The 22,572-nt window shown below is 36.7% G+C and overlaps 1 protein-coding gene across 5 annotated transcripts in view; it reads left to right on the top strand.

Annotated features, from left to right (window-relative positions):
* The window catches only part of FBN2 (fibrillin 2), a 119,073-nt gene that overhangs the window by 22,187 nt on the left and 74,314 nt on the right, over positions 1–22,572 (top strand). For all 5 annotated transcript variants that reach the window (XM_050329107.1, XM_050329108.1, XM_050329106.1 and 2 more), the window contains exons 5-11: positions 123–320; positions 5,851–5,976; positions 12,492–12,617; positions 13,911–14,063; positions 14,815–15,036; positions 15,579–15,716; positions 22,204–22,323. In XM_050329107.1, coding sequence (XP_050185064.1) covers positions 123–320; positions 5,851–5,976; positions 12,492–12,617; positions 13,911–14,063; positions 14,815–15,036; positions 15,579–15,716; positions 22,204–22,323 — 1,083 coding nt within the window. The remainder of the gene's footprint in view (positions 1–122; positions 321–5,850; positions 5,977–12,491; positions 12,618–13,910; positions 14,064–14,814; positions 15,037–15,578; positions 15,717–22,203; positions 22,324–22,572) is intronic.

The following is a 22,572-nucleotide window of genomic DNA, read 5'->3' as shown; positions in this document are numbered from 1 at the left end:
AATTTCCAGGTCCTCTTGGAATTTTCCTTATATAGGCATTTACTGGATTAAAAATCAAGTATTTCTATAGTTACTAGAACACCGTCTTGTATAATACAGTGAACTTTCCTTCTTTTTTCTAGATTACAGGACAGGCCCGTGCTTCACACAAGTCAACAAACAGATGTGCCAGGGCCAGCTGACTGGGGTTGTTTGCACAAAATCCCTCTGTTGTGCCACCATTGGGCGTGCGTGGGGTCACCCCTGTGAGATGTGCCCTGCTCAGCCTCAGCCTTGCCGCCGTGGCTTCATCCCAAATATCCGCACTGGGGCGTGTCAAGGTAAGCCCTCTGATCCAGATCATGCATGACTGTTGCGTTGTGTTGCTGATGCTCATCTTGAAAAATCTTGCAGTCCCTTTAAGGCAACATCACTGTTTTTCTTGTTTGTGTTCTGTGTCTTCCTGTTGAAAAAATTTGAATGTGCTTTGCTACTTCCAGATTTTAGCTATTATACGTTATAGAGCAAAACTCAAGTGCTAGAAAAAAATCACAACATTCAAGGAGACATAAGTACAGAGCACAGAAAGGTCAGAATATGCGTTTAGCAAAGCAATCAGATATTCCATGAGAGCATCAATCAGGCAACTGACTTATGTTTTAGACTTTAAATAGTACATGCTTAATTCATTTCTCTGTTTCTTGAGATGGAGTTGTTTTCTTTCTCAAATGGTTTGGAGTTATCATATAAGCCGCTTTTTTTAATCCCATCATTTAAATAAAGCACATAGTGAGCTGTCTCGATGCTTCATTTGGATTATTTGTACAGGGCTAGAAAAATGCATGAGTAGGGAAGGACTGAAGTCTTCTGTGCTAATTAAGAGACATAAAATGTTTGAGAAGTGGTAAAACCTTGTTTCTTATCAAGTCTCTCTTTCCATGATATTAAGATGCTGTTCCTCCTTCCAGCAGTTACCACATGGCCTGAAAGAACAGGACATGTGGTCCTGTTCTGGTGCAGCTGCTTTGTTAAATTTAATAAACTGCATGAAGAATGCTGTAACAAAGGATATCCGAACTCCCAAAGGAGAGTGTACTACTTTTCTGTTGCAGAATGGCACACATGGTCAGTTTGCAGGCTGTGTTATTTTAGAAGCTTCCAAAGAAGCAGTGGAAACCAAGTATGATTTTTGACAGTGGCTTGCAGTGGGTGTTCACTAATGTGAAGGCATCCTTTTCCTGAGGCAAGATAGAATGGTGCTTAGGGTGCAGGCAGCTGGCTGATGGACATTTTCCCAGGTTTCATTTTTCCACCCGATAATGCTGGGATAGGCAAATTCATCACTATACAGCCATACCAATACCTGAGGGTGTCTGTCTTCCCATGGAAGCATTCTTTTCCCCCACAAATAAATCTTGATGCACAGTATAACATCAGAGGACCCCCTTTTTTAAAGCACACACGAGTCTCACTCTTCCTTCCAAATTGATCACTTTATATCCCTAGGTACAAAATTATGAAAAAGTGTACAATAGCAGGATTTGTTTGTGTGTGTATACGTTAGCAAGAATATGTGTTAGCAGAGAAGGTATTTAACACTATCTCCCATAAGATGTTGATGGACAGGACGGATGAGCAGATGGTGAGGTGGATGGAAAACTGGCTGAATGTCGGTTAATGCTGCTTTTCCCTGCACTATATCATCGTTCAGTAGTTTAAAATCGCACAAATCTAACAGAGTCAATTGTTTGGCTGGATTCCTACTTCAGGTGTCCTCCATAAGCGTTTTTGTTAAGAGTCCTCTATGCACTTGAGTTAAAAAAAATGAGAGAAAACCAAGATGTTTTAAGATTTTTAATTCTTAATAATTAAAATTTGATGAAACATGTCTTTGGACTTTTCCACCAGTTTTCGTTTAACACAATGGTATGGTTGACCTGCAACTTTGACCTGTTAGCTCAAATTCCATTCTGAGGGACTCCTCATGGCATTATCTCAGCAAAGGCATCTATTTTATTTAAAATACTTGAATTAGTTTTAAGCAACAATGAATCCCTTCATTTTTATTCACTTTAAATATTTGCTTTCCTGTTTTTCTGTGCTTATATTGCTTAAAGTATCTAAATTATACTAAGGAAAAATATTTGATGCCACTTTTCCTTGTATGTCAGAGTTAGGCCTCTATCTGCACATAACAGCTTATGTTTTAGTGTTCATCTTGAGATGATTAGTATGTTTTAGACATTCTTTTCATAACAATGTTGTAAGCAGAAACAACGTACAGAAGGCATACACGTTACAGTCTCCAAGTCAAACTCCATTGTATAACTCAGTCAGATATAATGAGTCCTCAGAACTTCCCTACCAAACAGATCCTGGAATAGTTTCTGAGGCTTCATTTAAGTTATGGGAGAGATCAGTGGTGCTCTTTAGCACTCATCCCCACAATACTTTTGTTTTCTTTTTCTGAGAGTATATGTTGTGTGGCAAATATTTTTTAAGTTACGTAGTTGACAGCATTGCTAAAGTCCACAGGGTAGCATAGAAACAATGTGGTGGTTTACTTTGTGTGATAGATAAACAAAGTTTAAAGTTTAAGTTTAAACAGCCGTAATTTTGGCTACATTTTTGACATACACTCACTATATAGGAAGCTCTGATTGTATTTATGTCAGCTGGGCTTAGCGTGTGATGTTACAAGATGATGGTAAGGCACAAACGAAAAAAGGTTGACTATTCTGTGTGGGGAGACAGAATTCCTTTTTTTCACAAATCATTGCTTTGACTTCAGCAATATAGACAGTCCCTTTTAAGATTTAGTAAATCATAGTAATCAATAAAACTTTGTCGCATATCAGTTAGACTGGATTGACTCAGCCCATAGTTTAAATGCTTGGAATTTTTGAAGTGAATGTTTAGGTGAGTAGAAAGTCCAGTTTGGAAATTGGTATGAACAAGTGAAAATCAGTAAAACTTGCAGACCTTACTATTGGAAAATAGGTTATAATTTAAATATGTGTTATGTGTTAGATGTCAGACTGTGACAAGATTTAACTACTGAGTGACTACTGAAGTCGCTCCTACTCTTCACAGGATTTGCATGATGCAGTCTTAAATGGGTCTTTAGCTCCTTTTCAGGATTAATTATGCTTTCTGAGCAATATGTTTGTATAGAATATTGTAATACTATTGGTATTTCATTATTACCGTGAACAGCTTTAAAAAGATTAAGGAAGCAAACTCAATCAAAATTCAGATTGTGCAGTTTTGTTTCAGTTTTTTAACCCTAACAGTTTCTATTCAGTCATTGCTTAGAGACTAATTGTAACTGGTCAGCCATTTTTTATCCCAAGAATTCAGGCAGGGACTTAAATGTTCCACTTGAATGTACTTTATTGCCTTTGCTACATGGATTTAGGAGAAGCATAATGGCAGAAATCCTGTGTTGGATATTTCCTCAGTTCCCCCTGCATTCCTCAACAGTCCCATTTCTCAGCTACACCCTTTCCCTTCAGACAGTTAATGTTTTTGCTCTAAGGAGAGAAAAGTGGTTCAAATTCAAAATGAAGAGTGATAGATGATACTTTTAAGGTAATCTAGTGCTTGGAATTAATGTATCTGCTTACTGACTATATTAACAGTGTCATCCAGGATCCTGTCCTGCTGTTATTAAACCAGGGAAAAAATAGCTTAGTATTACTTCTGTTGCATGTAGTATTTCTTGTATCTAGAATGCACAGGGAAGACCACGAGTTTTCCACTGTATTCATAACCAGTATACTTTTTACTTCCCACATGCCAAATCAATTGCAAAGAAACTTCCCATACATATTCCAGGGAGATTTAAAGAGAATTTTTTTTATATATAATTGTTGTTACTATCAGAGTAAATATAAAGTGCGATCTCCAAAATTTGTGTCTAAAATCTGAGAGGATTTATTTTTCCAGAGCCTTTTAGTTTTTCAGAGTTTTTTTAAGAAACAACCCACAGATCAGAAGGGGAAGGTACTTTTGGCAGTGTTTTCAAAGGTGCAGATTTGAAGCTAGCTATGCAAATCCTATGGGCATTTTGCAGAGAAAACTCTGCAAAAGCACAAAACCATTTTTTTTTTCTTTTTACTTATCAGGTATTAGACTGTGAACACACAGAAGCATTCTACCTAATCTGTAGCATATTGAACCTTTTTATGCAGGACTGTATCTAAAACTTACTAATATAGTTTTTTATTTATGGCAAAAAGTTTATTCTGGTAAGGTGGTTGAGGTTTCAAAGTGTGAGGAAATAGATAATTAATAATCCCAAAACTCCTGTGTGATTTAGCCTGACTGTCAAAGATACAAAAAATTAAATAAGAATATGCTTCATTTCAAATTGGTTGTATTTTCAGAAAAAATATTCTTATACCTTAAAATGACATTTAGGAAGCAATTGATAAAACATGCCCTTTTAATAAAATACTTTTGTTCTTTTGGACTTTTCTCAATTCCAAAACACCTCTTGCAGTGTACATATATGTTTTTAAGCTAATATTAAAGCTGAATATGCTTACTTTCTTTACATTTAAATATGATGTATAATAATTAACATACAAGATTACATTAAGATTGCTATTAGCAGAAAAAATCAAGGGAGCACTTGTGATTCAAAGATTTCACCTTTCATAGTGGTACAACTTTCTTCACTGAACAGGCACTGCATAGCAATGCATAATTTGGATTGGCTTTTCAATTTTAGAAATATTAACATCCATTTGTCTTTTTTTAAATGAATTGAAAGAAACTAATGGAATCAATAGATCTTAAAATTTTGGTCACTCCAAGGCTTCAGTGATACTTTTTCTGTTTCTGGAAAGTATTCATTGCCTGCTGCTGCTGCTGCTGCTGCCATTAATTTACTATTCCTTGACATCTTCGACTTATAAAACTGTGTCAGATACACAGTGGGATTTTTTTTGACAGTGATCTACTGACACTGTAAACCTAATTTAAATAAGCATTAATAAGTGACATAGGTCACAGGCATCCTGTGTGTGATAAGTGCATTCTGAGGCCCAAGGGTCAAAAGACAAACACCATATGTTTTACTCAGAAAGGAGCTGCTGGGTGGGCTGTGTATCTATGAATGATGAAACCATCTTCTGTCTAGATGCTGTCAAGTCATGTCAAGATTCACGGAATCATAGAATAGTTAAGGTTGGAAGGAACCTCTGGAGATCATCTAGTCCAGCCCCCATTCCTTAAAATACTTCAGAGATGAAATGTTTGCTTTCTAAGTAAACAAGTAGCACCAAGCATTAGTTATTTAGAAGAAAAAAATATAGGAAGTTTATGCCTTTGGTGAAGTCCTTAATTCACTTACGGTCTAACTGTTGCATTTAGACATGGTAGTGTGCTGAGTCAGCACAGATTCAGGAACTAAGTGCAAACTTCTCCAACAAATGTACTTAAACCCAAATCCAGTGATTAAACAAAAATTGCAAAAAACCTTGCCTTCTTCCTTGACTGTGGGAGATTATACTTGCTTAAATGAAAAAGCAGATGAATGGACAAGGCATATATCATAGGTTTTATCTATAGCACAAACACCAGGAGGAATAAAAACTGAAGAAGGACTATAATCCACAAACTAAGGTGGAATTTCAGTGCCTTGTAAGGGCTTTGAGATAATGAACATCCTCCTGAAAAAGAGTACTGTATTCTAGCCATATGTCAACTGAGAGCATCAGACAGTATAAGAAATGAGGATGGGGAACAAAAAAACCCCAACACAATTTGAACTGGATGTAGCACTTAATAAAATACAGCAGGAAGTTACTGAAAGCAACTTATGTATCTTATACCAAGTAATCATTTGGTTTTTTGTCTTTGTAGATGTTGATGAATGCCAGGCTATCCCTGGAGTCTGCCAAGGAGGAAACTGCATTAATTCAGTAGGTTCGTATGAGTGCAAGTGTCCTGTTGGTCACAAACAGAACGAGGCAACTCAAAAATGTGATGGTAAGTGATGTTGTAAGGGAACATACCTAAAAAGTGGTCTTGTAAAAATCAGAGCACTTTAGTAATGAACATTACTGAATAGCTGAATAGTTGTAGTTGTTTGATTTGGGCAGACATAACATCATTGAGCTGTACTTTTTGTTTCTTCTTCACAGGGAGGGAGAAAGGGAGGGACAGAGGGAGGGAGGGAGGAAGGAATCACCAGTCCTGGCTCTTGCATTGGTGATGGGGTTTCCAGAATCCTGGGGGTACTGCCCGGCCTTTTTGGGGGACCATTTTTATAGATACGTTTTCCCCACCCTGGTGATAAAATTAGTTCATTTTTCTAGACATTCCTGGAGATGGCTCGAGTAACCCCAAATACCAGGCATCCCTTCTTGGTCTAGCCTTTGATTTTTACCCACAGCCTCTCAACCTGCTTATGGCTGTTTCCCAGAGGCAGCTCTCCACTGTCTATCCATTCCTATAATCTGCTCTAATCTATCCATAGTTACTTACCAAGAAGTGCACTTAAGTTTTTGATTCTCTTTTCCGTGGTGTATTTATTATTAGTCCATGAAACTTGGTACAGGAGGAGTTGGGTAAGAGTGCTTTTACCCAAACTGGTTGGAGGTGGAAGTCCCTGCCCCCTCAAAAAATACATTTTAATACAATATGTCATCAAAGCAGACAGCCTCTGGGTATCTGCTGTGATGGACAGTAGGAGTTCAATAAATGAAGTTCCTGTTCTGATGATGTCTGTAATCCGCCCCTGGCAGTGCTCATGGTTTTTCTGCTGTTAACCCTAGAGAGCTCTATGTGAAGGAGCTCCTCTCAGGCAAGGATGCAGTTAAAATATATTAAATAGATGTTCTCCTAGAGATCAAAAAAATTCAGGTCATTTTTTGTATGTTGTTTTTTTGCCTGGCACGTGCTCTCCATCTTTGATGACAAAAGGAGAACTTGCACAGTGATATGTTTCTTTTCTTCTGAAAACAGTAGTTAAAAGTTAATTCTTTGCATTCTACTTCCATAACCTATATAAAGCTCTGCTGTAATTTTTGAAAATGCTGTTCAGCATTTCTCCCTGATAATAACCACAAGAAAAAGTGAATGTATTTTTAAGACAGATCTGCTTAAAAATCTGTGGTGCTCTTGGGACCATGCATAGTAGAAGTGAAACATTACCTGCAGTCTGAAATATTTATTATTATTTATTTCATGGTTCAGTAATCAGTGGGTTTTAATTTCCTGTTTTGTTGGCAGTCTACTGTAGAACAGGTCATATGCTCTGGCTCTGTTTCTTCTAAGCCCCTACCACTTCTGTCTGTGGCAGAAATTAGTCCCTGGTCACCCTTCCCCATTAGCTTCCCTAGTCAGATAATTCCACACAGAGAATTATGCAAATACAACTTGTCCTACCCAGTTTGTACCAAATTTTCTGGGTAAAAAAGACATCATGAAACTGTTGCTTGTCCATTTCCCTACACATCACAACCAAATGGTAATGCCAGAATTACACAAGGGTAATACCATTATCCAACAACGGAGCAGAGAATGAAAACCAAGCCATAGTTTTATTCACGCTTGTTTGTTTGTTTGTTTGTTTGTTTGTTTAATTAAGTGTTCATAATCTCTCAGTGTTAAATTTATAGGATATAACTATAGCCAGTTCTTCAAACAATTCCACTTTTAGTGGGACTGGCCATTTGAGTGAAGTTATGTCATTTACATAATACATATATGGACAGGCAGGATGTTAAGAATTGGTATCCAAGGAGCTAGAACCTGTGTACAGAGAATTTATTTAATAGAAATTGCATTCTTTTTATGAAGTTTTTTATTTAAAACATTGTGTAGAAATGGTGTGGTATGAAGTATTCTGCTCACTCCTTTCGCTTCTTTACATATGGAAAATGAGGTCAAATGTTACTTACTGGTACAAGGACAAAATTCTAGTTGGAGTCAGTAACTAGTTAAGGCTCCAGTGTTCAGAGGCAAAGGCTGAAATCTTACACTAAATTCAAACTTCCTTATTATAACAGCAGTTCTCTTACTTAAGAATGAGAGATTTGAGATGCTCTGCCCTAAAGCATCTAGATATATTTTGTGGGTTAGAGTTTTTTCTTCTGTTGTTCCTCCTGGAAAAAAATTAGCTATTGTTAGAATAAGTAGGAATGTTCATGTTGTTCTTTTCGTACTATAATGGATTTTCATAGAGCTATGCTAAGCAATAAACATTGCTTTGCTGGACTATTTGCTTGCTTTATATTCCTATGTTTCTTTTTTTTTTTTTTTTCCAAAGCACATGGGCACAACTTGCATGTGTAACTCTGTGTGCCTGCCCTCATGTGTAGAGATGTAACTGGATAACTTAGGCCATTTGGGAAAATATGAACTTTAAAATTAATCCAGCTCTAGGCTCCACATTAGTAAGAACCCTTATTATAAATTAAGAAGGAGACACATTATAAATTTATCCCAATTTATAGACTTTCCACTGTAGTCAGGATGGCGCCTTCCACTACTGGGAAAGTCATGAGAGGATTCAAGGCTCATGAGCTCTAATGGGCACAGGGCTGAAAAACTTTGGAAAAGTCCATTACAGAAATTGTACTAAATCCAGTGCACTAGTGGGATGTTTTAACTAAACAAAAGAAAACCCCAAACCCTTCATTTTTTTGGCCTAAAAGTTTTGATTTACAATTTATTGAGGTTTCACTTTTAGGAATGAAATTATTTTCATTTTTAGAATGTTACTATCTTCCAGAGCTAATGCAACTTATGTCTTTGGGTTGTTCAGAGATGAATTGTACAAACTGAGAGGAGAAATAAACTTTCAGTTTGGCTTGCTGCTTTACAAAAGAGGTAGAATACTACTTATCGTATTTCAGGGATCTAGTAAATGTGCTCTACTTACTGTTCTCAAATAGAAAATACATCATACACATTGAATAACTGTAGTTAGTTATGACACCGTCTACAGTTAAAGTATTAAAGAATTCTAGGAGATAAGATGCCCTGATGCTTTTCTGAGAAGATATTTTGCTATACTTTTGACATCAAGGTGTTAGGACTACATGACACAGACTAAGTCCCTTTTTTGGTTTTTTGGGGGTTTTTTAGTGTTTTTTTTTTTTTTTTAGATGGGGCACCAAAAGAATCTTTTAAAATAAATAGTTCTATTTCCAAGTTTTTTCTAATTTTCCTACTTTAGTGTATCATTTCATTAGGCTGTGTACTATTCAGATTTGATGCTACCAGGTATTACTATAGACTAAAACTATTTTCATGGAACCCTTTTGCAGAACTCAGCATCTGGGAGCCCTGTTTCTGGTACTTTTAAATCAGTTATTTAAAAAATCCTGCTTACCATAGCAATAAAAATCATGAATTCGTAATCATGGGTAGCCAGGCTGGGTTTTTTTGGCAGAAACTCACCTATTAATACATCTGCAGAGTTTATATCATACATTTAAATTGGTTCTCATGCTGAGATGGGCTTTCTTATCCTGTATGCAGCATTGGAACTTTTGCTCTTCATGCCACCAGTCTTCTTTACCCTTAAGACAGCACCTCCTCTTTCTTATCATTGGAGCATTTTCCCTGAGACCATTAATTTATGTATTTTGGAGGAGGAAAGGCAGGAAATTGAATAACTTTTTCAATCAGCCATCCTAAAAATAGCCCTTCCAGAGGTAAAGTCTCAGAATTTCCAGTCAGAGGTAACAGAGATATTTTGAAATAATTGTAAGGACCAGGGATTTGGCTCAAAAACTAGTGAAACAAAAATCTAATTACTTGGTACTGCTCCAGTAAGTAAAATATTTTTCTTCCACAAAGGTTCTTCACGTTAATTGATAAAAGAAACGGTTTTATTGTCCACATGCAGAAGACAATGGAGTCTTCATTCCACTCTAGTCACTGCCCAGATTTCAGGAAGGTACTTGTTCCCTTCCCAGCATCCTGTCATTCTTGGACAAGAGCCCTAGACAGTGTTAAACTCCTGTGAATGTAGCCAATTGAGAAGGATGATCTACATCCACAGGTTTGCAGAGGTGGTTAACTACTTCCTTCCTATGTCTTTCACTTGCCAGCTACAAACTCCACCTTGTCATTGCCTCAACAGCTTTTTACTGTTTAAACACAAGTTTGGAATTTTGGTTTCCCTTGGTAGAAGGTCAGGTGTTGTGTTCTTGTAATTAAAATTACTGCCTCTAATTTTACCTGTGCCAAACAGAGTGAAAATGAAGATCAAGCTTTCAGTTTTCAAGGGCCTAGTGGTTTTTTTGTAGTAAGATTTTTATGGGTTAATTTTTTTTTCCTTTCTTATGCATAGTAGCTGCTGTTGTATGTACTTCAGAAGAACAAAAGAATAAAATGCTATGAAACCCACAAGATTTAAGACCCAGTGTCTAAAAGAGTGACTGAAGGAAAACCACATTTTTTGGAAATGCTACATTCCTGGCATAGGGATTCTTAAATTTAAGAATCTTAAATTTAACTAACTCATGTAGTACTGATGACTGTTGCATTGCTGGCAACAGTTTTGTGCCCTCCCTGTTGTGTGTGCAGATTTTGCATCTCCAGGCAGCATTTCCATGCTGGTAAATTGTGGCCATTACACTGGTTATACCTTGATCAAAGTTTGGGCACCTCTGACGTTTAGAATTAGTCTTGGGATTTATTTTTGGAACCACTACAGCAGTGATGAGAAAGGGTAGTGTAGTTTTTTCTCAAGACTGAAGGTATGCTGCAGGGGATAGTAAGCTCAGGGAAACTTTCTTGATGCACAACTTTACTTGCTCTGATTCTGCCCCACAGTGTAAAACAAAGGATGCTTATAGGTATGGACTAGTTAGAAAGTTCAAAGATTTGAATTTATCTTACCCATAAGATAAATTGTCTTTTTTTACATTGCAAATGATATGACAGTGGGAGAGGGAGTGTTTTGTTCATACCTTCACTTTTAAAAAGACCATTTTTCATGTTTTTAGGGGTCTTATGGCAAAACTTAATCTTCCTTTCAGTACTTGAATGTCCTCTGTAGATTCCTGTCCAAAGGGAGTTCTCACAGTGGGGAGTTTCCTCATTAATACCCTGTCCATGGCAGATCATTTTGTCACTTGTCCTTTCCTTTGAGTTTTCAATGTGGAGAATGTAGTGATACATTCTCCACATAAATAACTGCTAAAGTGTATTTCTCAAGTAGTTCATTCATCTCAAGAGAATTTCTAGAGTGACAGGCCCAAGGAAATGAAGGATTGATATGACCCATGGGTTCCCAAGGCTTTCCCACAAGGAAGGCAAATACCTTCAGTGTCATCATGAGATAATTTCTGTCATATGCTCTTTCTGATGCTTCTTCTGCATTATTTGATATGAGACAGTCTGAATTCAATGTCTGACTCTTCTGTTTTGAGGTTTGTTTCATAGTGTGAAAGCTAATTCTAGTTAATACTGGATCCAGATTTTTACAAACAAGTTAAGCCAAAATCTTGTACCTGTGACTAGCTTTGGTATCAAATCCTGCAAACCCTATGGTATCATCTCACTCCAAAAAGAGAACATAACTCAGCTCTAGTTAGAAACTTGGCACCAGTTTTTGCGTGTTTTCTCAAATACCTCTTAGGCCACAGTTCACATTCACAGCTACTAATGTGCAGCGGTCACTTGAAAGCAAAATTAGGTTACTAAGATGACCCTAAAAATACTCATGTGTCTAGAGATTGTCCCAGTTGTAGAATGAAGTGATTACTTAGAATGGCTTGCTTGTATAAATGGTCACGATGCAGTCTTTACTCTCATGCTTTTCTTCCCTTCCAGTTTGCTCTGCTATGCTTCACATCCCTAAGAATAAAACTATAGTCATTCTCATTACCTCTTCTTCTCATTTTGTTTTCAATTTGTTCTGGGAGAGCACACAGTGCTCTCAGATCTAATGTCAAGAGCCTTAGCAGCTCCTTGTTACATACAGCAACTCATTTATCAGCTTGATGACATCTCACTTTGTATGTATTTACATTCAAAATTGATTTAGTGTTCAGATGAGGCCACTGCTTAGTTAACAGAAATATTTGAATGGATCAATATTTTTTTGCATTTGAAGGGCTTGGCCAAAATTATTACTTACAGTTGGAGCATTAGAAGGCCAGGAAACAGTCAGATGTAATCAGCAGTATTTCTGTGATTGTGGAAGCCCAGGGCTGTTATGTTGTACCATACTTCTTCCTTCAGCTCCAAAGCATGGTATGTCTTTTGGTATTGCATTGTAGCTATTCCGTGTTCCTTAGAGGTGGCATTCAGTATGTGTCATTAACAGGAAATCTCAGCCTGCTCTCATGTATTTGTGACCTGAAGTGGTGCACCCTGTGTGTGTGTAAGGAAAATCTCCCGTAGATGGCAAACAAAGCTGTTTCCAATATGCAAGCACTAGGAATAACAACTTCAGTTCAGAAAAGCTCTCTTTCCCTTTTTTTTAAGCAATATGTACAAATGCTCTGCTAATTATCCCATGTCCTTTCCATTTTGGGTAGATATTGATGAATGCAGCATCACACCAGGGATTTGTGAGGATGGTGTGTGCTCTAACACAGTGGGAAGTTACTTCTGCATCTGCCCTAGGGGTTATGTCACATCCATGGATGGATCCTGCGCTCTTGGTAGGTACTCCAGCTCTCTGGCACTTCCCCCCATGCTCATTCAGTGCTAACTTACTTGTATCTCTGATCCAGCTGCTTAAATTTCATAGCATCCTCCTGTGATGGTGATTTCCAGTACAACCACCTTCACTTCAACAGCAGATCCCTTTGTGTTGGCTTATTGTAGCCTGAGATCTGGGGGAAAAAAAGCAATTGATGTCTCTTTGATATGTAGGCAAACATAGAAAATGTTAATTATATTTGTTTCTCAAACCTGCATCTGATTAAATCAAAAGTTATGCTCTCTTAGGTTTTAAAGGAGCAAACTTTTATCCTTGGTACTTCAAGTCCAATCTCACTTAAACTTTCTATTTAAACCTTTCATCATGGCTAGGCTTCGCGAACGGAGATTTGAGAAGGGCTCTACCCACACTTGCTACAAGCGCGCTGATGGCTAAATTTGAACCTTTAGAGACCAATATAAGGCACATATATAACCTCAAAAGGCTTTAAGTAGCATATACTGATGTGCCACTAATTTTGCGGAAACAGATAATAAATGAAGTGTTGAACTTCAATAGATTGCAGCTTTTACAAGACAATTTATTTAAAAGCTATCCCTGTATTATTAAAAATACAATGCATATTTCCACATGTGGCAATTTCTTTTATAGAGCTGCATGTGTCAAGTATGTGATATAAAAAAACCCCTTATGATGAATTAACTAAAAAATACTGCATATCATGTAAAAATTAGCAATTGCTAATAATAGTGTCTTTTCGAGATCTCATGTGGTTCCTCTTATTTCAGATAAGTCAAAGCACTTTGTTCTCATGTTGGGGAAGGGAAGGGAATTCTGAAGCTATTTTTAAATTGCAGATAAATGATGTAAACCAGTAGCAGCACAAGACCAAGAAGTGATTTCAAATGAATAATTTTTTAAACAATGTAGCCAGCTTCTGTTGTCCATAATAGGGTTTATATATATATCTGTGTAGTTTTTATTTCTTTGTATCTTTCATATAATCCGTATTTCCTGTTAGGTTGAGCAGACTTCAAGATTGCTTGCTGGATTAATGCAAGACTGGTGTCACTGCAACTGTGTGATCCTGCAATAAATCCAGTGTGGAATGTGTGGGTGCTGATCACCTCAGATAATTATTGGGTGTCTTTTGGGTGCTTTATGGTTTTGCTTTGGTTTTTTTTCAATACAACTTGTAAAACAATGTAGTCCTCACATCCAGTGAACAAAAGAAAGTAATTACAACAGTTCCATGTTACTATTTTTAGTTTTCTTTTAAATTAACTACCAGATGAGAGGACAAGTACATGTTTCTCCAGCACTATGAGTGGCCACTGTGCACAGGAGCTGCCTGGAAGGTTCACCAGAAGGCAGTGCTGCTGTCAGTCTGGGAGGTGCTGGGCCACTGGGTCTGCTCCAGAGATGTGTCCTGTCAGAGGATCTGGTGAGTGGCTTTTTTAGTGGGTTTATTTTGGTTGGTTTATTTTCTCCTTCTTGCTGTCCATTCTAGTTTGGAGGGAGGTCACAGGAATATTGTAAAATGGAAAAAGAAAGGCAGGAATTGCATTATTATTCATTCCCTTGGTTTTAATACTGATATTACCATCTCTGAACCATTTTTTTCAGGTCCGTGATTGTTTGGCACTTTTTTTTTTTTTTTACCTTCTTCTGTTGACTTTGGAAATAATTCTTGAGAAATGAGAAAGATTTTGTGGTCAAACTCAAAGATGAAACAATTATGAGGGCCCATATTTAACTTTGATTTAAAGGAACAGCTGCTCTCTTGCTCCATTACAATTTGGGTTACTTCGAACGAGAACTGTATCAGTATTTCAGTTATTCTTTCAACTCTGCTCAGAGAACAATAGTCCTAGTCCTTGGTGAAAGGTATTTTCTGTGTCAATGTCTCTGAGTAGCAAAGGAGTTACAGTGTTGTTGGCAACGTATCATCTAAAAGTTTTCAAAAAATAGTTGAAATTACAGTATTTATGTTTTTATTATTTTTAGTGTCCTTCCTTAAGCAACACCTCTCACAATATCATGGGATCTGCCTGAGATCAAGAGTGGGAAAGGAAACACTTAACATCAGGGAAACAAGGAGTTGGTGTTCTGTTTTTTATGGGAGACAAAAAAAAAAATCTGTCTTTTGAAGGCTGGACTCACTTTATGCTTCCCTATGCATTCCCGTTTAACAGATGAACACCGCAGACTTTGTGTGGATGGTTCTCCTGCCAGAGGTGGTTCCAGACGTGCTGGATCAGGAGGAAATGGGTTCCTTCCTGGTGGCAACAGCAATGGCTATGGCCCAAGAGGAGCAGGATTCATTCCCATCCCTGGAAGCAATGGTTTCTCCCCACGTGGAGGTGGGACAGGGGGTCAGAGTTCCACTGGAAGTGTTCCAGTAATTACAGGGCTGAGTAAGTGCTTGCATTGTTACTTGTTCCTCTCTTTTTTTACTTCCTTCTATTTTTCCTTTTTCTTTTTTTCTGCTTAGTTTTTAGTCTGGATATGATACAGTGTTCTTAACACTTAAAAATGACTTTGTCATTTAAAAATACATAGATACCTTGCTTATAATGTGTAAACACATCTCTGGGATCACAGCCATAAAGACAATAAAATACAAAGAGCATTATTAAGGCAGCAAACACGTAGGAAGTGGTTGCTTCAACTTTCACATAAATTATGGTTTATTCATGAGGCCACTGACAGGCTCATCAGGCTGCACACAGAAATGGTAAATCATATTTAAGAATGTTTGTCTAATGTGTTTTTTATTTCAAAGAGCTGTTTGTTGTTGCTAGTTTACTGTCATGTCAACAGATAGTGCTTGGAAAAAACATTTTTGGGATATATTTATGCACCTAGTAACATACTTTCTGAAACCAAGCATAATATTCATACTTACTTCCATTGGAAAGTATAAGAATTTGTCTCATGCTCTGTTTTTTTATATTAGCAATACTCAATCAGACAGTAGACAACTGTAAGCACCATCCCAACCTTTGTTTAAATGGACGTTGTATACCAACCCTTTCTAGTTACCGGTGTGAGTGCAACATGGGATATAAGCAGGATGCAAATGGGGATTGTATTGGTAAGTGCACATTTCTAAACTCCACTATTCACTTAAAAGGCTAATATTTTTCTGCTTTAAGTCTGATGTGATTTTTTAATAAAAAAGTATATTAATTTTAATGATACTGCTCTTTTGAAAGAGAGTACAATGACCATGGTGTTAGTTACACTATGATCATTTCAGTTCTATATGAGAGTTATCTGTTTTCTTACAAAAAAAAATCTTTAATTGAAAATATTGGTATTAAGTATTCCTATTCCTGTACTTGATGACTTGTCACATTCAATTAAGTAAGTTCTATTTCATGTTGTCTTTTGTTATGCTCTCAGAGCTCCATTTTTGCTATGGAATTTGGTGTTGAGCTGTGTTCAAGGTGATGACAGGTAGAATTTATGCTTTACCTCCTTGTAAGGATTAATGACAGTTTGAAATATATCAAATAATTTAAAAGTTGGCATTAATTAACTTCTGGTTATGTTTGTGTTTCATATGAAAATACAGGATGCTAACTTTATGTAAAAAGAGCTGAATTTAGGATTCTGCACTTCTGTTCAGTTACTGTGGACTTCACACTTGGAGTTACAGACCTTCCCCGGGTATTTCAGGGAAAATACAAGATTTGGGGGTTCTTAAGGCGTAGTTGTGTGGAGAAAAATCCTCTGTGCAGGATATAGCTTAATGGTTTTATAGGATCCTAAATAAAAAGTTCTGGTTGTGTTTTTGATTGAACATTTTCTTACTGAGTCTTTATAAAGAGGTTTGAGATCTGTGAACGAAAAATATTGCACAAGAGCTTGCTAGCCTGTTAGTCTTTTCTCACTGAAATTGTGGCTTTAGAATCAATTTCTAGTGTGTCCGTGGACTGGGGGAAAATATAGAAACAAAGAAACACAGAAAATTGAAGATATATGAATCCTTAAAAAAATATTCTAATGCAAGAAGATTCTACATAGTGGAATTCAAGTGGGGATATTATGGGCAGATTTTGCCATGGATGCAGCAGAGAGAGTGTCAACCAGATGCTGGGCAGGGAGGTTTTTATATTATAATTAACTTATCTGTTTTTCTTTCTCAAACTGAGTTGATAATCTGCGTCTGAAACTTGCACCAGAGAGGTTATTTATAGCTCTGTATGTACATCATTCCTGACCACTGTACCCCCTCCTGTTAAGAAAACTCAGTTGACAGGGATTCCACCAATTTCCCAAGCAGGTGCACTGCTCCAATAGTCAAACATCCAGAAAGTTTTCAGAACATCTAATCTAATTTAAACACTATTTTGAAGAAAAAAAAAATCAGTTAATTATTTCTTGTATTATACATACTATATAAGGAAAGAAGTTCAGTACCTTTCTCATTGCACTTTTTAGTATGTGAAGACTGTTACAGTTCTTCTTCCAAGTTGTCCTCTATGATATAGCAAGCTGAACTCTTTCAGCTTTTTTGTTTGGTTGAGAGTTTTCCGTACCTCTGATCTCTGGGAAATTTAAGAGGCTTAATCTCTTGCTGCATCCTTGGGCTTCAGGAGCTATAAGTGCATTTTAAGTACAGCAGTAAGAGTTTTATAAATCTGTCTTGCATGGCTATTCTTTTATAGTATATAGGGAACCCTGGCACATCTGTTGCAGCACTAAATTTTGCATCACTGAAATCAGTGTTTTTAACTATGGTGGACCTTGACTCTTGAGGACTGTCTTGAGTTGTGCTGAGCATTTTCTGAAAGCTGGCATGTTGGACAAATTGTCTTATTGAAATCTAGTTCACATCTTGTATCCATATTTTTTGTTACTTGGGGGTCAAGTTGAAAATAACATCTGAAGCACACAGATGTTTCTATCTATTTGATAACATAATATAGTTATTAAATTTTTATTAATTTTGCTTCCTTCAAAAGAAGAAACAAAGACTAATCATAAAAATCTGAATACATGGTTATTACAAAGCTAGCAAGTGAAAACTACTGAAAGATACTTTGTGCTTCATATCAGCCAATAGCATAGAGATGGCACGTGATTAATTATCAGTCCATTGTGATACATAATTTTGAATGCTATTAAACTCACCTTTTTTTAATTTGTAGAGCATGAAAAACAAGAGGCAGTGCTGAGGTAAAAATTAGTACAGTCTGACACTGTACCAAACATTTGAGTATTAATGAAGTGCATATATTGATATTCTAGCATATGCAGTTAAGATTCTAGAAAAAAATGAATCGTGGAAAATAAAGTCAAAATCAAAGTAAATCTTGATGCAGGTGGTAAGGTTAACACCTGAATAAGAGATGACCCCAGATGAAACACTGGAACCTAAAAATACTAGGACATTATAGGTAGGTAGAGAATCAAAGGCCTCATCTGTGCTTGGGCAACCTTTTAGACTTTTAGTGAATATCAGTTTCAATAACCAGTGACACAAAAGAAATGGTTCAATGTCTTTGGCTCCTTTTTGACTTCTCAGCCTAAATGGTCTGGCATTAATGTACTAATTTCATCTAAGAGTGACTTTTGGGATTAATCCAGAACAGAATAAACTCTGGTTGAGTCTATTGTGAATGCTTCATTTATTATTTTTTTTTTTTCATTTTTGTGCTGCTTTGTACTTAGGTTGCATCAAGTAGAGGTATATGGACTTAATTTAAACTCTTTTCTTTTTCAGTTGTCATTGGAGTAGGACAACCAGCTATGGTTAAAAAAGGCCATTAGATTTACATGTCTGGGTGCTGAAATTGATTGACAGAAAAATATAATGTGTTCTTAAGAATTGGCTGGCATTCTGTTTCTTTCTTCTCTGTGGGATCACCCTGTAGGTCACCAGTCTTACTGTTTGTCTTCTGTTCCAGGCTTGAGATAATAGTGAAGTTGTATCTGATTTTTGTTTTGAGGTTGAAGTGCCTGCAAACTGTGAGGCTGGATTGATAGGTGCATGGAAAAAAAAATATTTTTTACCTGTTTAATTCTCTAACACACAGTTGTGTGCCCAGGACAAAGATGTATTCACTTCAGGAACTTAATCTTGACTTTGCAATGCATACCTGAGCACAGAACAGTAGTCTGAAAACTGAGGCAGCTTTGGATGTGCTGGGATCAAAACAAAAATTTCAGTTGGTTTAACAAAAGCAGAAGATGCGGTCCCAGATACAGTGATATCTAAGGTTGAAAGCAGGGGAAAATACCCCAGAGATGACTTCCAGCAGGTTTAAGTATAATTCTTCCTGTTTTTTTCTGCATGAAATAAGTCAGTCATTACTAATTTCAACTCTTGGGTGGTTTGCCTCTTGAGTAGTTGCTTGTATTCAGAAGACTTTTTATAAGAGGGTGCACTATATGAATTATAAATAAGTCTATGAACTCTGTATAAATAATATGTTTGTTTAACTTTCGTTTTCTATTTGTATTATAAAGAAGTAGCCAGGGTATCTCAATTGATACATCTCATCTCCACTGAATTGAGTATTATATTATATAAATCACACAGAAAATTTTCTTGAAAATAGAGGCAGAAACCTAACTGCATGGATATTCTGTGTGTACTAATACATACTAAATTCATTTAAAGGCTTGCTTGAATCTGATTTGGGTACCCCTCTAATTACCGAACAAACAGTCTTGGGGCATTGGGAACAGTTACTTTTCACTATATGGAGTTAGTTTAATGCAATATAAATGAAAAACACTGTTCCTGTACTTCTCTGGCTGCCTATTCCCCAAGCAATAAATTGAGAAGCCATATAGATATTTTTGTATAGAATTAAAGTCTTGTTTCAAAATTAATCCTGCTAAACAAACAAAAAAAAACAAATAATGGTGTTACTGCTCTCTGACCTAAACTTGCATTGTGCTCCTCTCACAATAGAACATGCCTGGTAGGTCAAGGACCACCAGTGTCCTAAGTGATCTGACATTGAATGGTCAGTCTCTTTCCCCAAACCAGTAGATGGCTCTAAATTTATTACCTTCCCTTATTTCATTCTACTTATAAAATCTGTGGATAAAACTGTAGAGATTTTAAAAGTGATGGCAAACCTGTAGCTGTGCCCTGTTGAATTTAGTTGTTTTGTGGCTAAAAATGTTTTAACTTTTATAATGTATCTTCAGACTCATTGCAGTAAGTCTTTTAAGGGGATTTTGGAAGTTCATACTGTGCCTAGTAAAGTTCTGGCAGTTGTTACAGATTAAAAACTGAAACGTGGAGATAAGTGTGATACAAGTGCTGAAAGAGAAATATTTGACCTTGAAGAGGATTATGCTGGGAGATAGAATAAATGAATTGAATATCTTTGTCTCAGATGTTTCCTGTTTATCCTGCTGGAATATGCATGCATAAATGCAAAGCCAACAACGCCTTTATATTAACATATATTTGCCATTTCCCTCAGTTATCAAGAGCTTATAAAAATAAGAGCATCTAAAGATGCGTATTTTATGTGGAAATCATGTGATGCACATGGCTTTGGAAGGATTTTCTAAGCTTAAATCAGCTGTTTCATAGGGAAACTCTGCATTCCTGCTGTGCAATTTATAAACTAATTTATGGGGAAATCCATTTCTAGCATGAACGTATTCGACTTTTTTTTTTGTAATCAGATTGAAGCAAGTCGAATCCTATAATACAGAAAGTCATAAATGTCACTCTCTCATATAAAGATGCAGTTACTGGTTTCTTCATTGTATTTAACACCTCAGATTTTTCTTTTCTTTATTGTGTTTCATTCTTGTGGTTTTACTGCTGTGGTAAACAGCTGCCATGCAAATGTGAGTGAGTAAAATATGTGGGAGAGGAGGCATTTCATTCTTCCATTTCCTTTGCCTTTATTCATTTAACTATTTACACAGACTTTCTACACACTAAGAGTGCTGTAAACCAGTTCATTATATCAGTGATCTGGGTAAAAACACAGATCTCTTTGATGTGTGTATTGATGCTTTTTCTTTCAACTGTGTATGCATTAACACAGTAAACCCTGTTAAATGTATGGTCTTATTTATGATTAGATTTGAACAAAAGAAACCTTTTGACATCTTTTAAACTGAAGTAATTAACGGAACATGAATATTTATGAATATTTATTATGCATTTTTATGTTGTATTTAATGTAAATATTCTTATAAGTTTAATTCCTCATTCCACTCCACTATTTTCAAGTTGTATTGAACTAAGTTTTCCAGTCAGATTTTCCAAAGAGTGAGTGCAAATGATCCTGAAAATTGCCCTGGGCTTTTCGTTTTATTTCCGGAAGTATGCACTGCAAAATGCATAGGAAAATCATTATGATTAAGAACTGATCAGCAGTGGCTTTTCTTAGCCAGTACTTCCTATGGCAGCCTACACTCAGATACTGAAAATCCATTGCAAATCACCACTGACTTTGTGTTGTTAAAGCCTGTGTACATGAAGAGAGAACCAATTCCAGACTGTAAATGAAGTGGAGGGCATATGGACAAAAAAAAGTCAAATAAGCATAAGTAATTGATAAAGAAAGGGGTATTTCATCAAGGCATCTTCAGTTTGTAACCTGTAAACTGAGATGTAGCAGAGACTGGCTGCTTAGGTCATCCATCTAGTTGCTGCAGGAGAGACTGAGCCAAACCAGTGGGATGCATTCCCTCTGCTCCCTGGATCTCAGTGGACAAGGATCCTGGGAGGTTTAGAGGACTGTAATGGGGGGAGAAGTCAATGTTATTTTAGATCTGGGAATAGGTATCTCGAGCCAAAGACATGGCTGACTCATTGGTAACCACTGGGGATGAAATTTGGAAGGGTCCTGGAAAGGAACTCCTAAAGTTTTCAGAGCCCTGTGTCAAATAGTAGTTATTTCTGAGCAGTTATCCAACACTTAAGGTGGTTAAAATGTGGTTTTTCATGTGTTTTAAATACCAAAAACCTCAGGAAAGGAGAGTAAGGTACACTTCAGAAAAGGGTTAGATTAAGTATGGCATTACTCAAATGCAAAGACTGGGGTTGAAGATGCAGTAAGTCATAAATAATTGAGATGTGGTGCAGACTGTGGTCTCATTAGGAATCCCTCCTGCTGGTGTGTGGCCCGCCCTCACAGTTTTACGACAAACTTGTAATAAAATGGGGTAGTTTCTGCATGCCATGGTTTGCTCTCATTTCAAAGTGCCAGTTTTGATTTGTATTGGTTTTATTCCAAAGAAGAATAAGTAGTCTTTGAGTTAAGTAAAATTGTGCTTTACTGTGTTGTTCACTTTCACCAGGCAACCATGAGATCCCATGTCTCAAAATCCTTATGCAGATTTTTTTCTTTTGTCTCTCAAGGTGCTTATAAATTATGTCATACCATTTCTCTTTAAAATGTCTACCTAGTTCAACTAAGAACAGCCCTGTGTTTTTAGGAAAGTAATGATTTTCCACCATGAACAAGTTTTTGTATTTAGTGTTTGACTGTTAGTTACCACCTTTTTCACTAAGAAACTTCTAAACTTGGGAAAAAAATAAATGTTGTAGACATTGTGAAGGCTCTAATTCTCCTCTGTGCTGCCAGCAGATGTTGATGAATGCACGTCAAACCCCTGCTCCAATGGAGATTGTGTCAACACACCTGGTTCCTATTACTGCAAGTGCCACGCAGGTTTCCAGAGAACTCCTACCAAGCAAGCTTGCATTGGTAAGAAAATTCCTTCAACTCTGCTGGCATTGCAGATTTTCTGACCCCTTTGTTCCACTGGAGCTCCACTGCAGTTCAAAAAATATCAAAAACCCACACTAAAATAGTAGTTAAATTCATTGGGCTGCTATCCCATTTGTTCTGTTGTTGTCTTTTAATATTTAAACATTATTCTGGAATACCCATCACCTGGCCAGAGAATTTCCCAGGCAGGAGTTCTAAAAAAAGAAAAAAAGTGACAGATGCATA

This window comes from Myiozetetes cayanensis, unplaced genomic scaffold, assembly GCF_022539395.1.
Source record: "Myiozetetes cayanensis isolate MyiCay16 unplaced genomic scaffold, myiCay2020 scf4, whole genome shotgun sequence".
NCBI classification, from domain to species: domain Eukaryota; kingdom Metazoa; phylum Chordata; class Aves; order Passeriformes; family Tyrannidae; genus Myiozetetes; species Myiozetetes cayanensis.
This window is presented reverse-complemented; position numbering and strand designations above follow the sequence as displayed.